Source organism: Oxyura jamaicensis, chromosome 4 (assembly GCF_011077185.1).
Source record: "Oxyura jamaicensis isolate SHBP4307 breed ruddy duck chromosome 4, BPBGC_Ojam_1.0, whole genome shotgun sequence".
NCBI classification, from domain to species: domain Eukaryota; kingdom Metazoa; phylum Chordata; class Aves; order Anseriformes; family Anatidae; genus Oxyura; species Oxyura jamaicensis.
In genome coordinates this window covers 23,084,103-23,104,305 of record NC_048896.1, presented here as the reverse complement: position 1 = coordinate 23,104,305, position 20,203 = coordinate 23,084,103, and the positions used below count along the sequence as shown (strand labels likewise).

General features: G+C 42.2%; 1 protein-coding gene across 1 annotated transcript; it reads right to left on the bottom strand.

The window, feature by feature from the left end:
• Positions 1-989: 989 nt before the first annotated feature.
• Positions 990-19,758, bottom strand: MRPL1 (mitochondrial ribosomal protein L1). The gene is made up of 9 exons (XM_035324284.1): positions 19,725-19,758; positions 19,466-19,571; positions 18,059-18,302; positions 16,660-16,743; positions 15,364-15,435; positions 15,025-15,136; positions 13,487-13,587; positions 4,817-4,898; positions 990-1,813 (listed from the first exon to the last, which is right to left on the bottom strand). The coding sequence occupies exons 1-9, from the start codon at positions 19,756-19,758 to the stop codon at positions 1,647-1,649; spliced, it is 1,002 nt and encodes a 333-aa protein (XP_035180175.1). The 3' UTR covers positions 990-1,646.
• Between the last annotated feature and the right edge of the window lie 445 nt (positions 19,759-20,203).

Below are 20,203 nucleotides of genomic sequence, written 5' to 3'. Positions count from 1 at the left end.
TTAATTTTTTGGATTCATTTCTACTAGCATATGTCTAGCAATGAAACACAAAAATACCAGCAAGAAACTTTCCCTAGCAACCCTACAGAGGGGAACAAGAATGCCACCTGCTGGAAACAACGTGCAGAAAGCTGAGAAAAATTCTGCAGCAAGGTGGAAAAACACCTGTTTTTTAGCCAGCCAGTTAAAAGACGCATGGATATTTTCTCTGGTCTCCAGTTAATACTTAAGAACTATGCTGGAAAAAATCAAGTAGGCAAAATAACAGGTCACAGCAATTGCCACACAAACTGAATTAAATTGAGCAGAATGACAGGATTACACTACAAGCACACTCATTACTACCTGCTGCAAAAAAAAAGGGTTGGTGTTTTGTTTTTAATTGGTTTGACCCACACCAACTAGCCCTCAAGAACAAAAAGCTAACTATGCAAAAAGTTGAAACATTGCCAAGTTGAGCCTTCTGGTGTGTGTAAGAGCTCAAACCCCAACAAGAGTTTAATTCATCTGTCAAACTGTGCTATTCCTAAAAGAGACCTCCATTTCAACTAAGCAGCCTTTACCTTCAAGATTTTCCACCGAAGCTAAGTGGTATTCATAGCTACCAAGAGTCAAAGGAACAAGCTAAGCTAATAGATAACCAAAAGGGAAAGCAAGACCTCCTGCTGCTTGTTGTGAAGCTGCCTCTCGCTCCCCTTCAAAACACATCCGCTTATCCCTCTTGGTTATTTGGAAGCCCATCAAAAGGAACCTCTATGGCCGACCAGAAAGGGATACTTAAATTTTTGTAGCTTCACTCAGGTCTCATCTCAAAATAGTTTAGGATCAATTCTTTCCAGGGTAGTACAAACAAGCCACTAATTGGGTTCCCTGAGGGTCATAATATCAATTATGCATTGATGAAGTGTTATTAGAAAAAGAAGGTGCACAATCACTCCTCTCGCAGAAGATAAACCATTTTTTCTGTAGAAAAAAAATCAACTATTACAGTTTGTCACAAAGACAATCCCGCACTCAGCAGTTTCAGAGTGCCAAGTGGAACAGAAATCCCATACATCACACCTCTGTGTACGTAGATTAAATGAAAACGAAGTGGGATACCACAAGCATCATGCAGACGTGGCTCCCACTAACTCAAAAGCAAACCCACCTCTGATTTTGCAGAAAACAGGACAGTAAATTAAAATCTTTTCTCTTGGCAAGTTATACAGCAGCTTTCCAGAAGTAACTGCATTAGCTTCTCTGTGTGAGGTTGGGTCTAACAGACAAAGGCATTTAACAATTTTGCAATTTCAACAGAGTGGAAAACCCAGCATTATGGATATAACACATGCTGGCCTTTCAGCTGCAGCTGTGGAAATTGGATGGCAGTACATCAAACTTGTAACACTACATTTATTAGACTAAGAACTATTATGTGCAAAGAAAAAACAAACCAACACACACAAATTAGGGAGCTGTCAGCTACCAAAAGAAGAAACTTAGTGTCTTCAGTTTTGACAACAGACTCCTGTTTGTGACATAGTTACTTTTTACACAGAATTTAAAAATGAAATTTGTGTATTTATTTTTCCTTTTCACAGAATATGATTTGAAATCCACCATTTGCTTTCCAAGCCTGATCATCAGATCTACAAGGAAAGGCATCAGGTACTAACAGATTCTTGAACAGGTTTTTCTTCATCTTCTTCTTCCAGTGCTTCTTCTTCTTCTTTTTCTTCTACTTTCTCTACCTCAGGAAGAAGTCCATCAAGGTTCAATAGCAAGCCTTCACTGGTTGAAGATCTAATAACCAACTTCCGCATAAAGGGACCTACAAAAAAAGGACACCACCAATTTAGTTACTCCAACACCTTGTGTCTCCAGGCTGACTTACCTTAGTACTAATCTGGATCGTGTCAGGCATGTGGCAGTCACAGAACGATACGAGTAGACAAATCATTTCAGTACAGACAGTTTAACATGCACCCTGCCAGACAGGGTTCAAAATGCACTTCACACTCCGGTGCTACAAAAAGGTACTAACACGATGGCTACCTTATTCCTTCAGTACCTCACCAGCAGTTGACATAATTGATGTTCCAGGGCCTTGGAACTTACAAATCAAGCTACACACACATACACACTCTCCTCTAAAGTATGGAAAAAAAATCAAGTCAATTTGGAATCTAGTCTGACTGGCAAATTACAGATGGGAAGTTCCTGACAACCTAACAGCTTTTCTTCCGGCAGTCAAATACACGAGCCTAGGATCCAGTTTTCTGAAACGTGACTCGGGAAGCACTTGACATAAGCATAAGTGAAAAGCCTACTTTTTAAAGACAGCATGCATGTCATTCCACGAACAAAACCCTACATTGATTCATTTTTATCTACCACAACACGTAGCACCCATAGCTTCTGCATGAGACAAGAATGGTGCTCTGCTATCCTGTGCTCTCCAAGAAATTACTTGGGTATTACAAAGCAGTGGAAATAATACCGAGCTCACGGCAGAAAGTCCAACACATGCTTCCTTCCTACTCCTCCTCCAGAGCAGCAGAGGGAGCAATGCAGGAAAGCTCCATGAAGTGCAGTCTTATTATCTGTCAACCACATCTGCATTTTGGATTGAAGCTGCACAGGAGGCAAAGGTAAGGACGACAGCATGCATTTGAGGAAGGTGCTGCTGAGGTAGGCAGTGGTTTTCAAGTCCCCTTTGGATTTGGAAAGGAACTGAATAGAACCCAGACCGTGGAGGAAAAGGCTAAGATGTTGTGGTTATTTGTAACACATACATATCCCATCAATATGGTTAGGAAGCTGTAGAGATGATACATGTCTGATAGCTTAAACAGAGTCCCTAGTACAAAGAAAAAAAAAGCGAACCAACACCATAGAGCAGGAAGAATACATTTCAAGTTGGAAAACCTAACAAGTCAAAAGACTGAAATAAAATAAATGATGATAGATATATTAACACAATACACTCTTCCCACATACAGCAAAAAAAAAAAAAAAGACCTATCTCAGGTCAACTCTAATCAGCCTTTCATTTTCATGATGTCAACGCCATCCCTACATAGCTTGGCTTTTGAGTGTTCACAGCTCCTTATGTATACAATAATCAAGACCTCTTTCTAACATTTTAATCCTAGTAAAGATGACCACTTGGGCACTAAGCTCATTTCCAACCCTCCCACTCCACCCCTCACTGAGTGTTCAGGTCAGAACAACCATGCAAAAAAGCTGCTGTAGGCTCCAAAACACGTTACAATTGGCTTTCCCCTATTTGCAGCTTCACAAAAATTAACTAGGCACTTGTTGATCGCACAAATATTCACGCGTGATAGAGAGTGCCAAAACAGCCCAAACAATCCTATTTCAGGATCCTACCAGCAAATGCTGAAGGAGTCTTTTGACAAGAGGCACTGCAGAAATACCCCAATTTCTTTGTGGAGGATTAATTAGAACTACATTATACTCTGAGAACATATGGCTGGTGGTATTTTTAGCCTTGCATTAGATCAAGTGACTTGCAGAGGAGTGCCTTTTTAGTGATAACTGCACAGTTGCACGAAGACACACTACTACATATGGAAAATCTAAAACAAACAGAAATCTGTAACGAAGCGACTGACAGTTAGCAAGCCTACCTAGATTCCCTTCCTGTAAAGATATGTTGAGGACCACGCTTGCTTCCTACAAATGGCAAATATTTTTGACCAAGTAAGAACAAAACAAAACAAACACACCACAGTAATCAAGCTTGATACCACCAAACAAACAGAAACGTTATCAAATCCAGAACGGCTTACCCTTACTTAACCAAGTTGGTGTAGTCTATATATGAACCTCATCATTAAACAAAAAATAAAAACATGACTTTCTGCTTTTATTTAATTTCTAGTCAGCTAAACCGTTATACTTTTATTTGGGATTAAATGCTTCCAAAAGTTTGTTTGGTTTGCTTTTCATGGTCCGTTCTGTCTGTACAGTCAGAGCATCAGTGGAAGAGATGCAATTTGATTCTTTTTGCAGACATAAAACCGATACTAATATAAAAATTGGTTGGTTAGATTACAGAAGGCTATTCTTCCCTAGAATCATGTTCTTAAATCAGTTTCCACTCCAGTAATGCAGATAACATGTTTTACATTTACTTCAATACGAAAAAGAACAGCTAGTGTATTAGTTGGTTGAATTCTTTATGAGAGAACAGTGAGCAGAGCCCACAGGAACAGCACACTGAACTCGTGCTTTTACTCCTTTGTAACATGATCATTCAGTTAGGGAAGGAAAAGAAAAGATTAACAGCTTTGCACCGGGAACAGCAGAAAATTAAAAAACATCTTGGCAACAGAAAAAAATGGTTGTATATATTCAAACAGGTAGTTAGCATCAGACTAGATGTTAGCTGAAGCACTGGCATTGTCTTAAGCAACTGCAGGTGGATTCTGGGTTTGGATTCTTTGTATTCAGCTTCAAGTGGGGTAAACCAATCCACCCATACCCTGAAGACCCCCATGTCTCACAAGGATTCCAATGTATTGTTATAATCCATTTAAGCATCAACCTGCCAACTTGGTTTTGTACATCATCTCACTTCTTTCCTCACACAGACACTTCTGCAGTGCAATGAGAGTTCACGTCAATAAGAGCAGACGCTATCCATGCCCTTATGGGCTGTCAAGCTGTCAAGCCTTAATTCACTGAGTAGCCTAACAGCTCCCTCCTCCCATCCCAAGTAGACAAAGCAATGAGGTCATTTAATGACACCCTGGTTAACAATCGTTTCTTTAATTTGTTTCTAGAGCTTCGAAGAACAGCTACTTACCAGAACTTGATGGCTTGAATTTGCAGATATCCTCTAAAATTGTTTTTAGATTGGCAACTATCTGCTCAGTAGGCATATCCAGCTGAAAAAGGATAATGCAGAATTAGCCATGGTGATACTTAAAGCCTTAGATTAACAAATCCGTATGTGCTGGGTATGAACATATTTCATTTGGATATGTCTATTTTCTCTGTATCCCTGTTAAAAGAGTTTAAAATCCCATTAACGGCCTTACTAAAACGACTCTGAGAAGTATACGAGGTCGTATTTTTATCCTTATTTTCCTTCTCTCTACTCATGACATTCAATTATTCCATTCCCATGACTCTGTATACAACATGTAGCCTTAAAGATGTTTTCAAAAACAACCCACATACGAGTGCTTTTGTGAATTTTACTGAAATTAAGTATTAAATATGGGCCCCCAGCATAAGAAGGATGTGGGGATCTGTTAGAGTGGGTCCACAGGAGGGAGGGCCACAAAGTTGATCAGAGGGCTGGAGCACCTCTCCTACAAAGAAAGACAGAGCTGGGGAATGTTCAGCCTGAGGAAGAGAAGGCTCCAGGGTGACCTCATTGCAGCTTTTCAGTACTTAAAGGGGGGTTAAAAGAGAGATGGAGAAGGACTTTTTGCTCAGGCAGATAATAACAGGACAAGGGGGAGTGGTTTTAAATTGAATGAAGGAGATTTAGATTAGATGTTAGGAGGAATTTCTTCACTCAGAGGGTGGTGAGGCGCTGAACAGGTTGCCCAGAGAAGCTGTGGATGCCCCATCCCTGGAGGTTCAAGGCCAGGTTGGATGGGGCATCCACTATAGACTGCTGGATAGAGACCAGATGCTCCTGGTTCTGCCTGATGTGCTCACGTAACGAAGTACTTACAGACCAATTCAGGCACATAAGCAGTCTTCGCTGAACTGATCACAAATACTTGGGAGTAAATAAACACCATTGCCAAAAAGTTAGTATCTCCATCTTTCCTTATCTATTAATCACCTTAAACCACAACTGCTACTCATCTCACCTGGACTCTCTTCAACAACGAGCAACTCACGAGGAAGAGACGCACAAACCTGAACACCCTCGGGTCAAATCCAGGGCTGACTTCTTTCAGCTCCTGGAGAGCTTAACGCACGTTTCTCAGAGTTAATGTTCTGCTAGTGTTAACGCCCTGCTATGCCTTATTTAATCTCCCTAGTCTCACCCATATCATCCAGACATCTTTATGAAGTCTTTTTCTAGAAGTTTCAGGAGTGCAATTAAGAAGCATGAGCTTGCCTTTTTTTTAAAAAAAAAAAAAAAAACAGAATTAGCTTTGTTTCAGTGGAGTGTACAGACATCACTGGGTCCCGTCTTCTTCTCCACTCCCTCTCAATGTAGCACAAGCAGGTTTTAACATTTCACTTATCCATAAAGGTATGCATTACAATAGAAATCTTGTTATACTTCACTAAGTCTCCTCCCAGATTTGGTCCATTAATTTCTTTTCATGCTCCTCTGGCAGACTTTTGATCCAAATGCTGTTCTTCTGTTACACAGGCCAGTAAGCATTCATCTTTATTACTGTTAGGCTGACTGTGAAGTGCTTAATCTTTCATAAATTAAGAGCTGTAAAAATTTGCTAATGCTGAGCATTTCACTTCACTGACAGACTCACCATGCTGTACAGAATTCAACAGAAAGGAACACTTGCAACAATTTCAACAATTATAGAAACTAATTAGAAGCTAAATATAAAGGTTTGAACATTGTTTCCTTCCAAATATTGCACTAGGTTCAAGTCTCAAGAAAGTCTCCAGTTGTGCAACTTGAGTGAGCTACTTAATATTCATCATCTGTCACCAAGCCTGCAAGAACACAAAACACAGAACTAGCAAGCTGCTCTAAACAGTAAGTTACAATTTCTTCTAAGAACAATAACACATTATGAGGGAAGACAAACACGTCAAAATGTGAAGACATTAGTTAATATCCCCTGTTTGATACTACAGGAAAATAGGGCAAAGTGAGTTACATTCCATCATGCAACACAACACATCCCAAGAGATCATGTACCACAATTTTCTTGAGAGGCAGATGGCTCCATAATGAAGACAGGTAATGCCCAAAGGGTTTTAAGTATTTCAAAACAGCTTCCACATCACCAAAGTATCCCACAGTAACTCTTGGTGTGCGCACAGTCACTGTGTATCAGCACTTAGATATTTAGGTTAATTCTAGCTTTCCCCAGACTGACAGAAGCACTCTGGTCCAGATTTCCAAAGCTGTGCAGGCTGCTCTGCTCAGATCAATTCCGGTGGGACCTCAACATCTAAGTCCTGAGCCATCCTGATGAATAACAATGCCTACAGAGGGAACAACTGTAAATCTATTTCTAGTCCACTTTGTATAAATACAACCTAACCACAATGGAGCTTGAAAAGATGGCAGTATGTGTTAAAACCAGAGCACAGAACTGAAGCATTACCTAACTACAGTTTAGGTCGCTTCTCTCTAGAGCTCTCAAGGTGCTGTAAGGAGGTACAGGGAAGTTATTTGTTCTTTTTCTGGGGAAGAAACAAGTTTTTTTTAACAGGACCTCTCACTACCTCTGCTGCCTAGGCAGAAGTTACCTATAAATATCCAGCACTGTACAGGTTTAACCAAAAGAGATGATCAAAGCTCCATTCACAAAGTCCCAAAGCTTCTAATCTAGAGGATCTTTAGAAGGCTGCAACTGGACATACAGAAGAGCCGCTCAGCTATTTGGTGGATACATCTGCAAATGAAGAACTAGAAGACACCTCGCTATCAAAACACTAGCTTTAAGTGTTAAACTGCACCTAGGAAATTGTATCAAGAAATCAGCTGTGGCACTGAATCTGCTCTACTGATTTGATTATTGGGCAGTATGTAGGGAATGGCTGCCATGGCAGGGCAGAAAAACCTCACAGAATATTTAAAAAGTTATCAACACCAACAACTCAGAACACTATGGTAAACAGGATTATCACCAGCTAGTTAACTAAATTCTTTAGGAATCTGGGGACAGGAGAATAAAGTCAAGCTAGCTATGGAAGTCGCTTAGACACAGCAAAGCTACTCTGCATGGCAGAAGCTGGACGGAGAACATGCACAGCATGGGAGGAAGTGGGATAAGCCCAAAAAGGAACACAACATTTGAGACATTCAAGCTCAAGAGCAGAAGGAACCTCCCTCTAAAAACAGTGAGACAGCCAAGTCTTCCAGATGCTAGCATTAGAGGCTGAAAGTAACTGTTGCCTTTTACACGCTGACAAAAACCCCTTCCCATTCCTTGGTGCAGGGAAGACGTGTGATTTGAGAGGTTTGTGATCATGCTGTAAGATACTTAATGGTCTGGGAACCATCATGTGCAAAGACTTTTTTGGAAAACATGAAATAAAGAAGCAGCATGTATGATTTATGCATCCAAAAGGCTATATATACACATAGGTTTGTTTTTGTTGTTTTTAATTGAGCAACAAAAAATAAAGGTAAGGACAAAAGGTTTCCTGATGGGAATTTCTATGCATTCCTTCAGGTTGCAACTTATTTTACAATGGTTTTACCGCATGGGCTAAAAAGCAAAGCAGAAAACCACCTACCTAACCACAAAGCTGACAGCTCTGAAGGTCAAGTCATGCACTAACATATGTACAAACCTACACGTCCTCTGCAATCTGCAACTGACTTACACAAATCTAGAAAATGGCTAGCCCTGCACATTACACAAAACAAGAAGCATTCCAAGGCAAACCAAGGAAGAATGGCACATCTGTTTGCCATTACCTTCTCCAAACACCTCTGGTGCACCAAGATAAATAAGCACTAGTTGATAGCAGTCCAGGCATACTGCTGTTGCATTTCAGAAAATGGACGTGCCATCTTTCCCGAAGTTAGACAAGGTCTAACAGAGTGTACAACATTACACAAAGTCTAGTTTTGGTTCATCTATAAAATATAATGGTTTGAAACTCCATGATCCTTTCAGTTAAGTGACAAAGTCCAGTAGCCCTTCCTTTTATTTAGAAATAGCCCCTCTTCTCATATTTTTGTTATTGAAAGGAACTGTACTTGACCATCTCTGCTGCTAACATTTTAGTCCCTCTGATATTTTAAACACTACTGAATCAATTAAAGTAACTTGTAAACATAAATGAAAATACTAACAGGTATGGCACCCCTGTGTTAAAATGAAAACCCCATAGCTGATAGGCTCAAGCTGCTTCATTTCCCTCGTAAGCAAGGTTTTATGTACAGGAAACACGAATATGTATTAACTTCCAAGTGAACCAATCCAACTGTCCTCATTCCTGTGTCCAGTAAGAGTCCTGTAATACTACCGGCATTGCCATGTTTGTTTAGTTCTACTAATTTCTGCCTCAAGGAGGACAAAGAAAGCCTTTTTTCTCCTCTTTTACATGCCATTCTAACAGAACTGTCACTTTCAGTTCAGAACACAGTCATTTCACACCACATTCAAGAAATTTAAAGGAGCTATAAAGCATGTGCCTTGATCTCACGCTCACATGTCCTCCTCTTCCAGCAATCAGGATGAAGGACAATTTAAGCACTAACATATAGTCCTAAAATAATGCCTTCCAGAGAGCCTCATACAGCGGGGCAGATCAACCTGCCCTCTTCTTCCAGCCACTTTACCTCTGTGGTGGCGTGGCCCCAACACCCATGTATCAGCACGGATCCACCTACGCATTTCCAGCTCGGTCTCCAGCTGAGTGCTTCCCACCTGCAGTCATGAAGACGTGGGCTCCCACAGTAAAGGCCGCAATCAGCCAGAAATTAAGAGTTTTGGCACCTCCACTCAGAACTCAGGTTCCAGCTTTTCTGAAGACTTACAGGGCAATGCAGTCATTAAAAACTAGCCGTTTCAAAAGGGAACTGGAATGTTTATGGCTCTATCTCATGGCATGTCAGAGACCTGGGCTGCCCAGCAGCCATTCAACCAGAAAGCTAAATCAGTTCTCAAGGCGCTTAAACTGGGCTTACAGTTGTGGCATCTGACATGGGGGAAATCTACTCCAAGTTCCCTACTACAGCTCTTATAAGACAATCTAACAAGACCAGAAAACCCACAGACCCCTAGCATTTCATGGTTTAGCTCCATCAACTGCAAGATCTAGAGTTCCAACTACCAACGATACTTTATTTATTTCTGTCAAATGTGAAACAAGTTCATGAAAAGCAACATGAGCTCATAGCTCTGTTTTCTGAGCAAGGCCATTTTGTCTCCTGGTGCTAATAAGAGGTGAGCAGAGCCCTGTTTTACCTTTTAGCTTATAGCAATGGTGAGACATTTATGGAGCACAGTAAGCTGCCAAGCAATTAACAATGGTACTGTAACCAGCATCCCGTAACAATATGTAACCTCTGCATGTCTCTGCATTATTCAAGTAAAACCAGATTTCCTCTTAATTTCAAGAGAAGCACTTGACTCGGCTGAACTCCAAGAACTTGTCCTCAAATGCCTCTATATAAAATGTTAACTAAATCTCTTCAGAGCAGGTTTAGAGCAACTCCTAACAAATTTTACTTTGCACTTCACCAGCATAATAAAACAACTGCCATAATTCAGGGAAGTCAAATGCCTCTCATGACTGCGAAGGCAGGAACTGGAACATCTCTGCTTTCAGGAACAACAACAAAAAAAAGCCCCCAAACCAAGAGCTAAGTGCTGACAAATGCAGCAGATTAACATTTCCACAGAATTGGAGAAAACATTTGGAGGACAGACAGTATCGGCTAAAGAGCACTGACCCATTTTGTGTTGCCTTGCTTTCACTGGCTTCAGCTCAGTTATGAACCTTCCCAAGAAGGTCAGAAGGGAAAGAAAAAAAAGCATTTCTCTATAAGAGCCTGGGGACCCTGCAGATATCCTTTTCTCGTCCTGGCACTCAAGCTGGTTGCGCTTCTGAGATACTAGCAGTGTATAGGAAAGAAAAATGCAGACATAGAATACATACCCCTTGCTGAGGCTGTGCCCTTGGTCCTCGCTGTTGTAAAGTGCTGTTTCCCATTCTACAGTTTACTTCGCTATGTTTTTCGCCATCCTCAGTCCTTGTTTTGTTCACAATCCAAGCCTTTTGCCATACAGGATTACTAGGAAGACATTACTTTGGTATAGCACATAGCACCAAGAGCTCCTCCACAAGACCTTCAGCTCTGGCTGAGCTATGTATTATTGTAAGGCTCAACGTCCCTCACAGCCTGCAAGGACACTGACACTTCTGGCCTTCCCAACACTGACAGACGAGGGAGGTAGGTGCTCCTGCCAGTGCAAATCACCATTTCCAGCCTTAACTCATGATTTCCACTCACCAAGTCTGAGAGGCCTTTGGTTCAGTACACCTCTCTCCACACTTCTAACCCTCTAAAGAAATGATGCTCCTGTGCCTGTCTCTTCCCAAAACGTATATCCTTCCAAACAAAGTTTAAACTCAACTCAAATTAACCTTCCTGCATTTCACAAGAGAACCACAAGAGCTCCCTGCACAGACACGAAAACAAACCAAGAACTCCTTCCTGGTGTCACCTTTACATTTTCTAAAGACAGCACCTCCAACGTGGGAGAAAGAATACTGCATAGCAGTCAACAGCAGCCTATCCCAATTCAAAAGCTATGTCAAAACCCTCAACAAAAATGACTTCAAGCTGCCCTCTTCAAATAGCATGATTCTGAAGGAGACATCTCAAGTGTCTCAGTTGTCTCTCTTCTGCTCTAAGCTCTGTGTCTTAAAAGAAGATTTTACATTCTTGGTTTCACAACTTCAAATCTACTAATTAGACTTAACTATTGCCAACTCCCAGGCTTTTCAAAGACATCTCAATTACTCACTACATAAGAAAACACACACCACTGAGGCTGCTGACTTACGTGGGAGGGCAGCATTACTTCAAGCTATGGGCCATAATTGAACTAAAAGGCAACATAAGACAGCAAGCAGCACTACAGGGAAAAGCTCTCTTTGAGAAACACCAGCTTGGCAGAGTCCCAGAAACATCTATGCCACTGCTTGGAACATAGCAATAGATCTTTACGCTTCTGTGTAATTGACAAATGATTATTTTCTCACTGACAAGGTTTAAATTTAAAGAGCTCTTGAATTAGTGGTGAGCAGACACGCATAACCACTCAAGGCTTCCACCGCCTCCCAGAGCCTTGCCCATGCCAGATTTCCTCCCAGCGGCGCTGTACAAACAGCAGCACAACTAGGTCAGGCACAGGAGAGCAGCCACAGAGGGTGGAGACATTTTACACGAGCCGTAACCACAGTCATCCTCCGGCATCCAACTCCCTGAACACGTCACGTCCACTGCGGTGGAGTCACTTCTGCCACGGAGCTGATGTTACCTTACCACAGCTCAACTGCGCACAAGCAAACCCCCAGCACGCTATTTCCGATCCAAGATTAAGAGCTCGTTCACAAGAACCTGCTATTTACTAATTATAATTAAAAAAATGACATCTCTGGCTGCACCATAGCTGCAGAAGTGCTTATAGAAATGCGGAGCCTGAGCCGCCCAGACAAAGAACATAAGGTGTGCTGTAACACCAGCAGCTCATGGCAGTAACAGGACGTGGTTTAAGTCTCAAAATCTCTAACCACAGCAGTAAGAAGCTATATCAAGTACAACCAACTGCAATTGCACGGAATGCTGTCAAGCTATCCAAGTTTTGATCGTTGTTATTAAAAAATTTAGTTTTTTTTTTTTTTTAATCTTAAGTATGAAAAAAACTTTGAGAGACATTTAATTTGCAGGTATTTAAAAGGCTGTTCAAGAGGATGAAAATTAAAGTAGTCCAAAGCAAAAAAATAAATAAATAAATAAATAAAAAGATCTAGAATACAGGCAAAATACTTGAAAAGTATTCCTTTTTTTTTTTAATTTTATCTATGACATAACACATTGTAGGAGAACAGTCCTGAAAACCTCAGTTTTGAAGTATTGTACAGAAGAGCAAGCCCTCTAAATTCATATGCACAACTCACAGGAGCTAGCCAAAATCAACCAACTTGCTTATCTAATATCACCAGACAGAGCTGCAGAGAACAGAAGTCTTGTGAACTTCCTTTCCGTACCAGTATCAGTTAAAGTTAAAAACGGGTAGGATTACGAATAGGCAAAATAGAATGGAAGTAAAACAATTTGGAACATGGAAAAAAAAAGGAAAAAAGCTTAAGAGCCTGTAATAAGAGAAAAGATACCCTTCAATAACCCAGTTTCTTATGACAGTAGTCAAAGCGCAGATTAATTTTGTATTTCAGGTGCAAACAATTGGTTTGTTTCCTCCTCTGAACCAGGACTAAAAGTTCTCAAAATTAAACCATGACTAAAAATTTCCTAAACTAAACCAGCCTTTAATTATTAGGTTCAAGTGAATACAGTTTGATCCAGAGATCCCACTCTTGGCATCCTAAACTTCAGCATTAGATATGTCTTGCTCTCAGTGGAACCACCTTCCATCACCATACTTCAGTGACAAGGCTCACATCAGCTGAACACGTTGCACGAGAAACAGTAAGTTCTTTTCAGTCAGTGAAATAACACTTAAAATCTTGAGAACGCACAGGCTGAAAACTTTTCTTCCCTGTTTTAATACTAACTTCAACTTTGCTCAGTAGAGAACACTTAAAAACTCTCCATACTTACTCTTGCTATTCTTGTCTTGATTACACGCTCGTCTTCTACCGTGTACTCTAGACCTTCTCTAAAGAGCTGTAGCATTTTGGGGATATCATGGCCCAGGGAATCTAATTAAAAAAAAATCTGGTTAATGCTTATGAGCAGGGCATAATATACTACTAGAAAAGGGAGAATTAAATGTTTCAGCTAAAGCAGTTAAACTCCAAACAAAAATGTAGTTTCATGAACAACTGCATCCTCACACATCTTCTATGCAAATCTCTCTCCATATTCCTTCCTTCCTCGTTAATCAGCAGACATTAATAGATGATATAGCAAAAAAAAAAAAAAAAAAACAACTAAGAAGGATTTCACTTCAAATAAAGAACCTGTGAAGAGCATACATAAGCAGTCATTATTACCTAATTCCTAATATAATTAGTTTGGAAGATCAGAACCTACTGAGTTAAATTTAGAATAAGCCCCAAGCGTCTACCTTGAAAACAAACACTCCACAACTGTGCAATAACAAGATTACACACTACCTGAAACATCCTGGCCCAGTCCAGCCATTGAACAAGTCAAGACAGCTGTTCTGTTATCTCAGCTGCGGCTCATTTGACAGATTTACAGCACCACTCAGTTGCTTCAACTGCAAGTATTATTTCTCCCACATGCCTTTGAGTGGCTCCAAGAGAAAGAAGCCACCAATAACCTACAAACCAAGCAAGTTTGTCATGGCATAATATAGCTTTTGTTTGTCCCCAGAACATCTGGAGTATTCTGTTGCAACGCTTTGGACAGGTTCTTATGTTTGCCTCAAACGTTTAGGAGGCTAAAAACACTGCCTGCAGCCTGTAGAAACATTGTTAGGGCAGTGGGGGACGGGAAGGGAATTTGGTTCAAGTTTTAGCGTTTCGTGCAACTGACATAGCTCACGTGAATAACTTTTTTGCTGTGTTAGAAAAACCCCTGAAATACAGCAAAAATAAATCAAGTCAGCATAGGAGACAAAATATTCAGAGATGTTTGATGCTGTGAGAACCTGATCTGAATAGGAAGTTTCTTGAGCATAATGAAAAGGGAGTGACCACACAGAAAAGTGAACAGGTTACACTAAATAGAAGCATAAATGTTGTTATTCAGAAGCACAGACAAGTACACGGAGCAGTCGTGTAGCTGGGATCCAAACAACTGCACAACAGTCAGACAGCGGAACTATCTCAGTGAACATCTGTTTTTCCCCAAAGTTGTTTCTATTTTCCTGCGTAACTTCACTACACAAAGTCTGTCTGCAGTACTATTACAGTTGATCAGGTGTGCACTCACATGCACAACTAGTTGACGAACTTACCTTGACCGTAATCCCAACGTTTTTGTTGTAGGGGAAAGGCACAGTACTAGGTTCCTAAAACAACTTTTACATATGACAAAAGGAGTGGCTCAGTCACACGCAGTCAAGTACTCAGTGTAATTATACGTCCTCATGAAAAAAAAAAAATCACCTCAAGAGTTAATCTTGTTCCAGTATTTAAATTCATTAAAAAAATAAAAATGTTTCTTACTTCTTTTTGTGCTGGGGTATTTTCGTCTTAGCTTGCCTCTTAACGGTATTAGTTTAGGCATTATTGCAGGAACAGCTACATAGGAGTCCACTTGGATTTCATCTTCCAAAATCTGTAATAAAACAAAGTAAAATACATTTAGGAACACAATAAATTAACCAAGTACACAACTTCTATGTACAAAAATGTCAGAGCACAGAAACCAGTATCTTACTCTTTATATTGGCTGCTAACCTCAAGCTAGAGCTTGCTGGACATGAACTTCCTTGCTCCCTCCCCACCTGGTCACTGTTACACGCTACAATGTTTAATTTAGATAATTCTTAAAAAAATAAATACCCATTTGATTAATTCAACTCCTCCTACAACAGCAGCTCCATTCTCTCGAGCTATTTCGGCTTCTTGCTCGTTCTGTTGAGAGAAAAAGAATTTATTAGCATCTGTACTATCAATTAGTCTATGTCAACAGCACTGGATAGGTTCTTTAACTCGACAAAGGGGTGTAAGAACAGACTACATACTAGTTAAGAAGGGAAGAATGGTTTAAGACAAACTAAAAGATGAAAAAAAGTATATCCAACACTGGCGATTTAGTATTGGAGCAGCAACCCCAGTTCACTTCCAGTCCTAATAGAAAGCAGTATTCAAGCTTTCAGTTTGCTTCTGGAGAAAAAAACAAAACAAAACAACCAAATAATAATAATAATAAAACACCATCCCTTTGGGGAACAGCTCTGTCACAAGCCCTTTCTCCCCGATCATCATCCTCTGAAGTTTCAACCAACCATCCACTAGGTGGAGTCAACATGTGCTGTTACTCAAAGCTAAAAGAAAAGCACAAAGCATGCTTCTTAAAACCACCATAAAAATAAGGGTATTTACTTCTGAAAGTGCTATTAAACTTTTGCTTCAAATAGCATTTAGAGGTTAACTTTGGTTTTCCTGTTTTCAAAGGACCATAAACTAAATCCAGGGCACTTCTCGAGAATCATCTCATATAGGTTATTTTTAGAAAGATTAACAGGCAAAGAGACTGAACTAGCCTCACCCAGATGCTGCAAAGGCTCTCCACACCGTTTCACATCAGGGATCTCCTAGCACGGCAGATGAAAGGTTTGGGGGTGAGGTGGGGTAGGGCATTATTTAGATTGCTTGTCTATATTTTTTATTTGAGAAGTTACTGAACACCACCGCCACTCAATGGCAAGCCGTTACAGCATAAGCCACTGCGAGTAATTTCTAATTTGCACTGCCTACTAAGGCTTCAGACAGCAAGGGTAGACATGACTGCTAAACCAAACTGTCCACCTTTATTACAGGATAATCAAAGTTTTTACTCTGCAAACAGACTTTAATCACTTCTCTCCCTCAGTCACACCTATGCAGATGTTCCCTCCCTGAGTGCATTGCTAGAATTAATTACGTATACATAGAAATATCAAGATGAAGGAAATTCAAAGTGCTTGTTAACACATTAAGGGACTGCTGAAGATGAATCCTCAACAGGCTTGAGAATCTTGTAAAGCATTTAGAAAGCCTTCCCAACACAAGGTAGAGCGCATACAACACAACTAGATCCCATGCAAGAGCACGCTAGGTTCGTAACATATAGCTAAGTAACTTGTGCTTACCCACCTCTGTGAAAACCAGGACCTTATTCACTTCGTCTGTAAAGCGATACGGAAGAAGAACAGTGCTTGCAAACGGATCTACTTTTTTCTAAAAACAAAGGAAGATATTTTTACCCACAATATACTTGCACGTAATAATCATAATAAACCAGCACAATGCACAGATTCTGACTGCCTTTGTAGGTCTGGTTTGGAGTAGCAGAATCTAGACTTCAGCAACATAAAATACATGATTTATGTACGCTGATGCTTGCCCAAGAGAAAGGGGCTGGGGACAGTGACTCCCACACGTGGAACCGCTGCCACGCTCAGGTGCCGTCAGTAACACACGGAGGTTCTGCAGTCACAGCTCATTTAAATTAAGTTTCTGAGGAGGCAGTGGCCAATGCAAAGCATCATCAAGAAATGTCTCTCACCAAGGCTTAAGAATGCCTCATTGCTACTGGAAGCAGGAACAAGAGGTCTGTGTAAGCATAAATCTCCCTAGCTCTAAGGGACCCCAGGTATACCAAAGGCATATTTTGTTACATGCACAAATAAAAGAGATCAAACTGTTTTCTAGCTCTGAGGGAAGGAGAAAGAGTTTCAGGGAAAATCTAAACTGGGCTAGGTGCCTTTGAACTGACAAAAGGGAAGACTGCCAATAAAAGCTAAAATACTGCACCAAGACAACACTCAGAGCAGACTCCTAACAACCTCCTCTGAAGCTGAGAGCACAAGAAATGTCACCTAGCAAAAATTTGTCCAAACTTTTTTCTCATTTCTTAACCAGCGTCCTCTGAAGACCTGCAAGGACACCATCCACTTTCAGTGTCATGAAAAGTGCTCACATTGACAATTCCACTTCACATGAACATGTCATTAATCCAAGCCAGAAAAAAACAAATAGCTGCAAGAAACTCCTCCAGAAATTATGGTCTTAGCAGCTTAACAGGAATCCTGGCTCTCTTGCACTTACTTCATCAAGGTAACAAAAATAAAATTGGCAGGGGACAGAGACGAGAAGAAGCTAATCTACAGTTCTCCCTACAACAAACAATCCAGAACAAAATACAAGCATTATTTTGGTAACACACCTTCAATTGGAAAGCCCAAACAAACGTGAAGTTCAGTTTGATCTGTTCTGCCTGGACCTGAATTTCAGTCACATAATAGCCTGTCTTTGAAATTCTTGAAGGTGCTTACCTTGACCCCAAGAATTTGGGCCATATTTAATAAGTATACACACAATAAAGGCATAAAGCCACCTGCAAAAGCAGACTGTATTCTGACAGTCAAACAGAGCAGTTGGAAGAAGCAGATGAGAAGGCCAACAGAAACATCTAACCTGCATTTAAAACACAGCCTTCCCATGTTAAAAAAAAAAAAAAATCAAAACACCTCCTTATCCTCTTCGAACTTACCTTCTTCTGCAGCGCCATATCTAGGAACACATTAATATACACATACTGTTTTGGGTGTGTGAAGTCTAGTTCCTGAAATTTCTTTAGCATACTGACAGCCTCTTCTACATTATAGGATGGCCGCTTGTAAAGCCATGTCAGGTACACGTCATCCACTGGCTTGCTCATCAGAGGCCGCCTGATAATTCCTTTTTTCTTTTTTGTTTCTTCCTGCTTGGCCTTTTGCGAACCTCTTTTTGCATTTCTGAGACAAAAAGAAAACAAACACCACTGTTAGATCAGCAGCAGAAGAGTCTGTCACTTGCTCCAAGAAAAAGAAGTAAACACTGTCATATGTCAGTTAATTACTGAGCAGTTACCAAGGTAGGCTCTACACAAGAGCAAATAACATCCTTAAATTCACTCCAATCACTTGTCTCAGATGGCCAATACAAATCAGGCTCCCAGAGGAGTTAACAAAAACAAGCCCCAGTCTTTAACTCCACTGTTTTTGAAAGTCTTCCAAAACGAGTGGAAAAAAATAGAGGTAGAAAAGGATGTTCCATGCCTATAGCGAAAACGTTAACTAGACTCCAGCGCTCTTGGTGTACAACATGCTCCGCTGTTCCGCACACAGAACTCATTTTTCTTCTCCCACTTAAGCAGCAGTATCAGACTTTAAGAAACATCAAAGCAATCTAGGTGTCTAGCTGTCTCACTTGGTTTGATCAGCCTGGGTTCCACACGAGGGGCAGGCACTGAGCTCTGCTCCCTGGGGACAGCGACAGGACCCTAGGGAATGGCATGGAGCTGGGACAGGGGAGGGTCAGGCTGGGGGTTAGGGAAAGGTTCTGCACCCAGAGGGTGGTCGGGCACTGGGACAGGCTGCCCAGGGCAGCGGTCACGGCACCGAGCCTGCTGGAATTCGAGAAGTGTTTGGACAACGCTCTCAAACATCTGGTATGATTTTTGGGTGGTCCTCTGTGGAGCCAGGATTTGGGCTCTATGATCACTGTGGATCCCTGCCAGCTCACGATATTCTGTGCTTTTTTGATTTTATGATAACGTGACGCAAGAATCGGAACAGTCTGAAACCAGTTCCATAAGCTCTGCAGCTTCCACGCTGACACGATTCCTTCAGCTGTAACCCAGCCGGCCTTTTCGAAACCACCCAACAAAAACCCATCACGTTTCCCCCCACAACGGCTGCACTCCTTACCTGAACCACCCCCGAAAACCCTCCCTGCAGGCCCAGCCTTCCCCTCCTCTCCGTGCACTGCTTCCCCGGGACCCCACCGCCTGCGGGAAGCCCCCGAGAGCAGCTCGATGTGAGGGCAACACCTCACACAGCACCACCACGGCCCCCTCAGGGGCAGCGGGACCCTCCCGGCCCCAAAGCCCAGCCGAGGGGCAGAACCACGCACTCACTTGGCGGCCGCAGCGTAGCAGCAGACGGGCTGCGGGGGGCGAGGCGAGGCGGCGGCGAGGGGCAGGCGGAGCCCGGCCAAAGCCCAGCGGCAGTGCGGGGCCACAACTGCGGGAAAAAAAAAGCAAACAGCGCCTCAGCCAGCCGCCCGGCCGCCTCCTCGGGCTCCCTTCATCCCCGGAAGGGTGAGAGCGAGGAGCAACGCGGCCGGCTGGAAGCAGACGAGGCCCCGAGAGCTGCTCCCCCCCCGCTCCCCTTCACCTCTCCACACGCATCGGCCGCCGCCGGCCGCCATCTTGCGCGCCCGCCGCGCCGCCCCGCCGAGCCTGCGGCGGCGCCATGCCCCGCCGTCCCCCCCGAGCACCGCTGCCGGCGCCCGACGTTCCCCCTGCTCAAAGGTTCCCCCCTCCCCCGCCTTCGCTCTCTGCTTAAAGGCCGGGGAAAACGGCGCTGTCCCGGCTTGGTCCAAAGGCCAAGCCGCAAAAAACGCCCCTCGGTGCTGTCAGGGGGCTGTGTGGCGTGATGTATGTGAAGGGAGGGTTTGGGCGGACAGTATTAAGGGGATCGTGAGGCGCCGTGCGCCCGCCACCATGCCCAAATCCTGTCAGGCCCCGCATCGCTTTGCCATGGCCCTGAGTCCGTGGCTGCCAGGGGAAAGGGTTTAAACCATCACGGTTTAAGCTGACAGCAGCCAGAAACCTGAAATGTGCTGCACAGATCTTACCCGTAAACATGCTAAA

Excerpts from the sequence above, each read along its gene's own strand:
- MRPL1 (XM_035324284.1), bottom strand. The coding sequence starts at position 19,758 with ATGGCGGCCGGCGGCGGCCGATGCGTGTGGAGAG. Across the intron at positions 19,572-19,724 it reads CGGCCGATGCGTGTGGAGAG|TTGTGGCCCCGCACTGCCGC; the intron begins GTGAAGGGGAGC and ends TTTTTCCCGCAG. Across the intron at positions 1,814-4,816 it reads ATTCAAGCCATCAAGTTCTG|GTCCCTTTATGCGGAAGTTG; the intron begins GTAAGTAGCTGT and ends CTTTTTTTGTAG.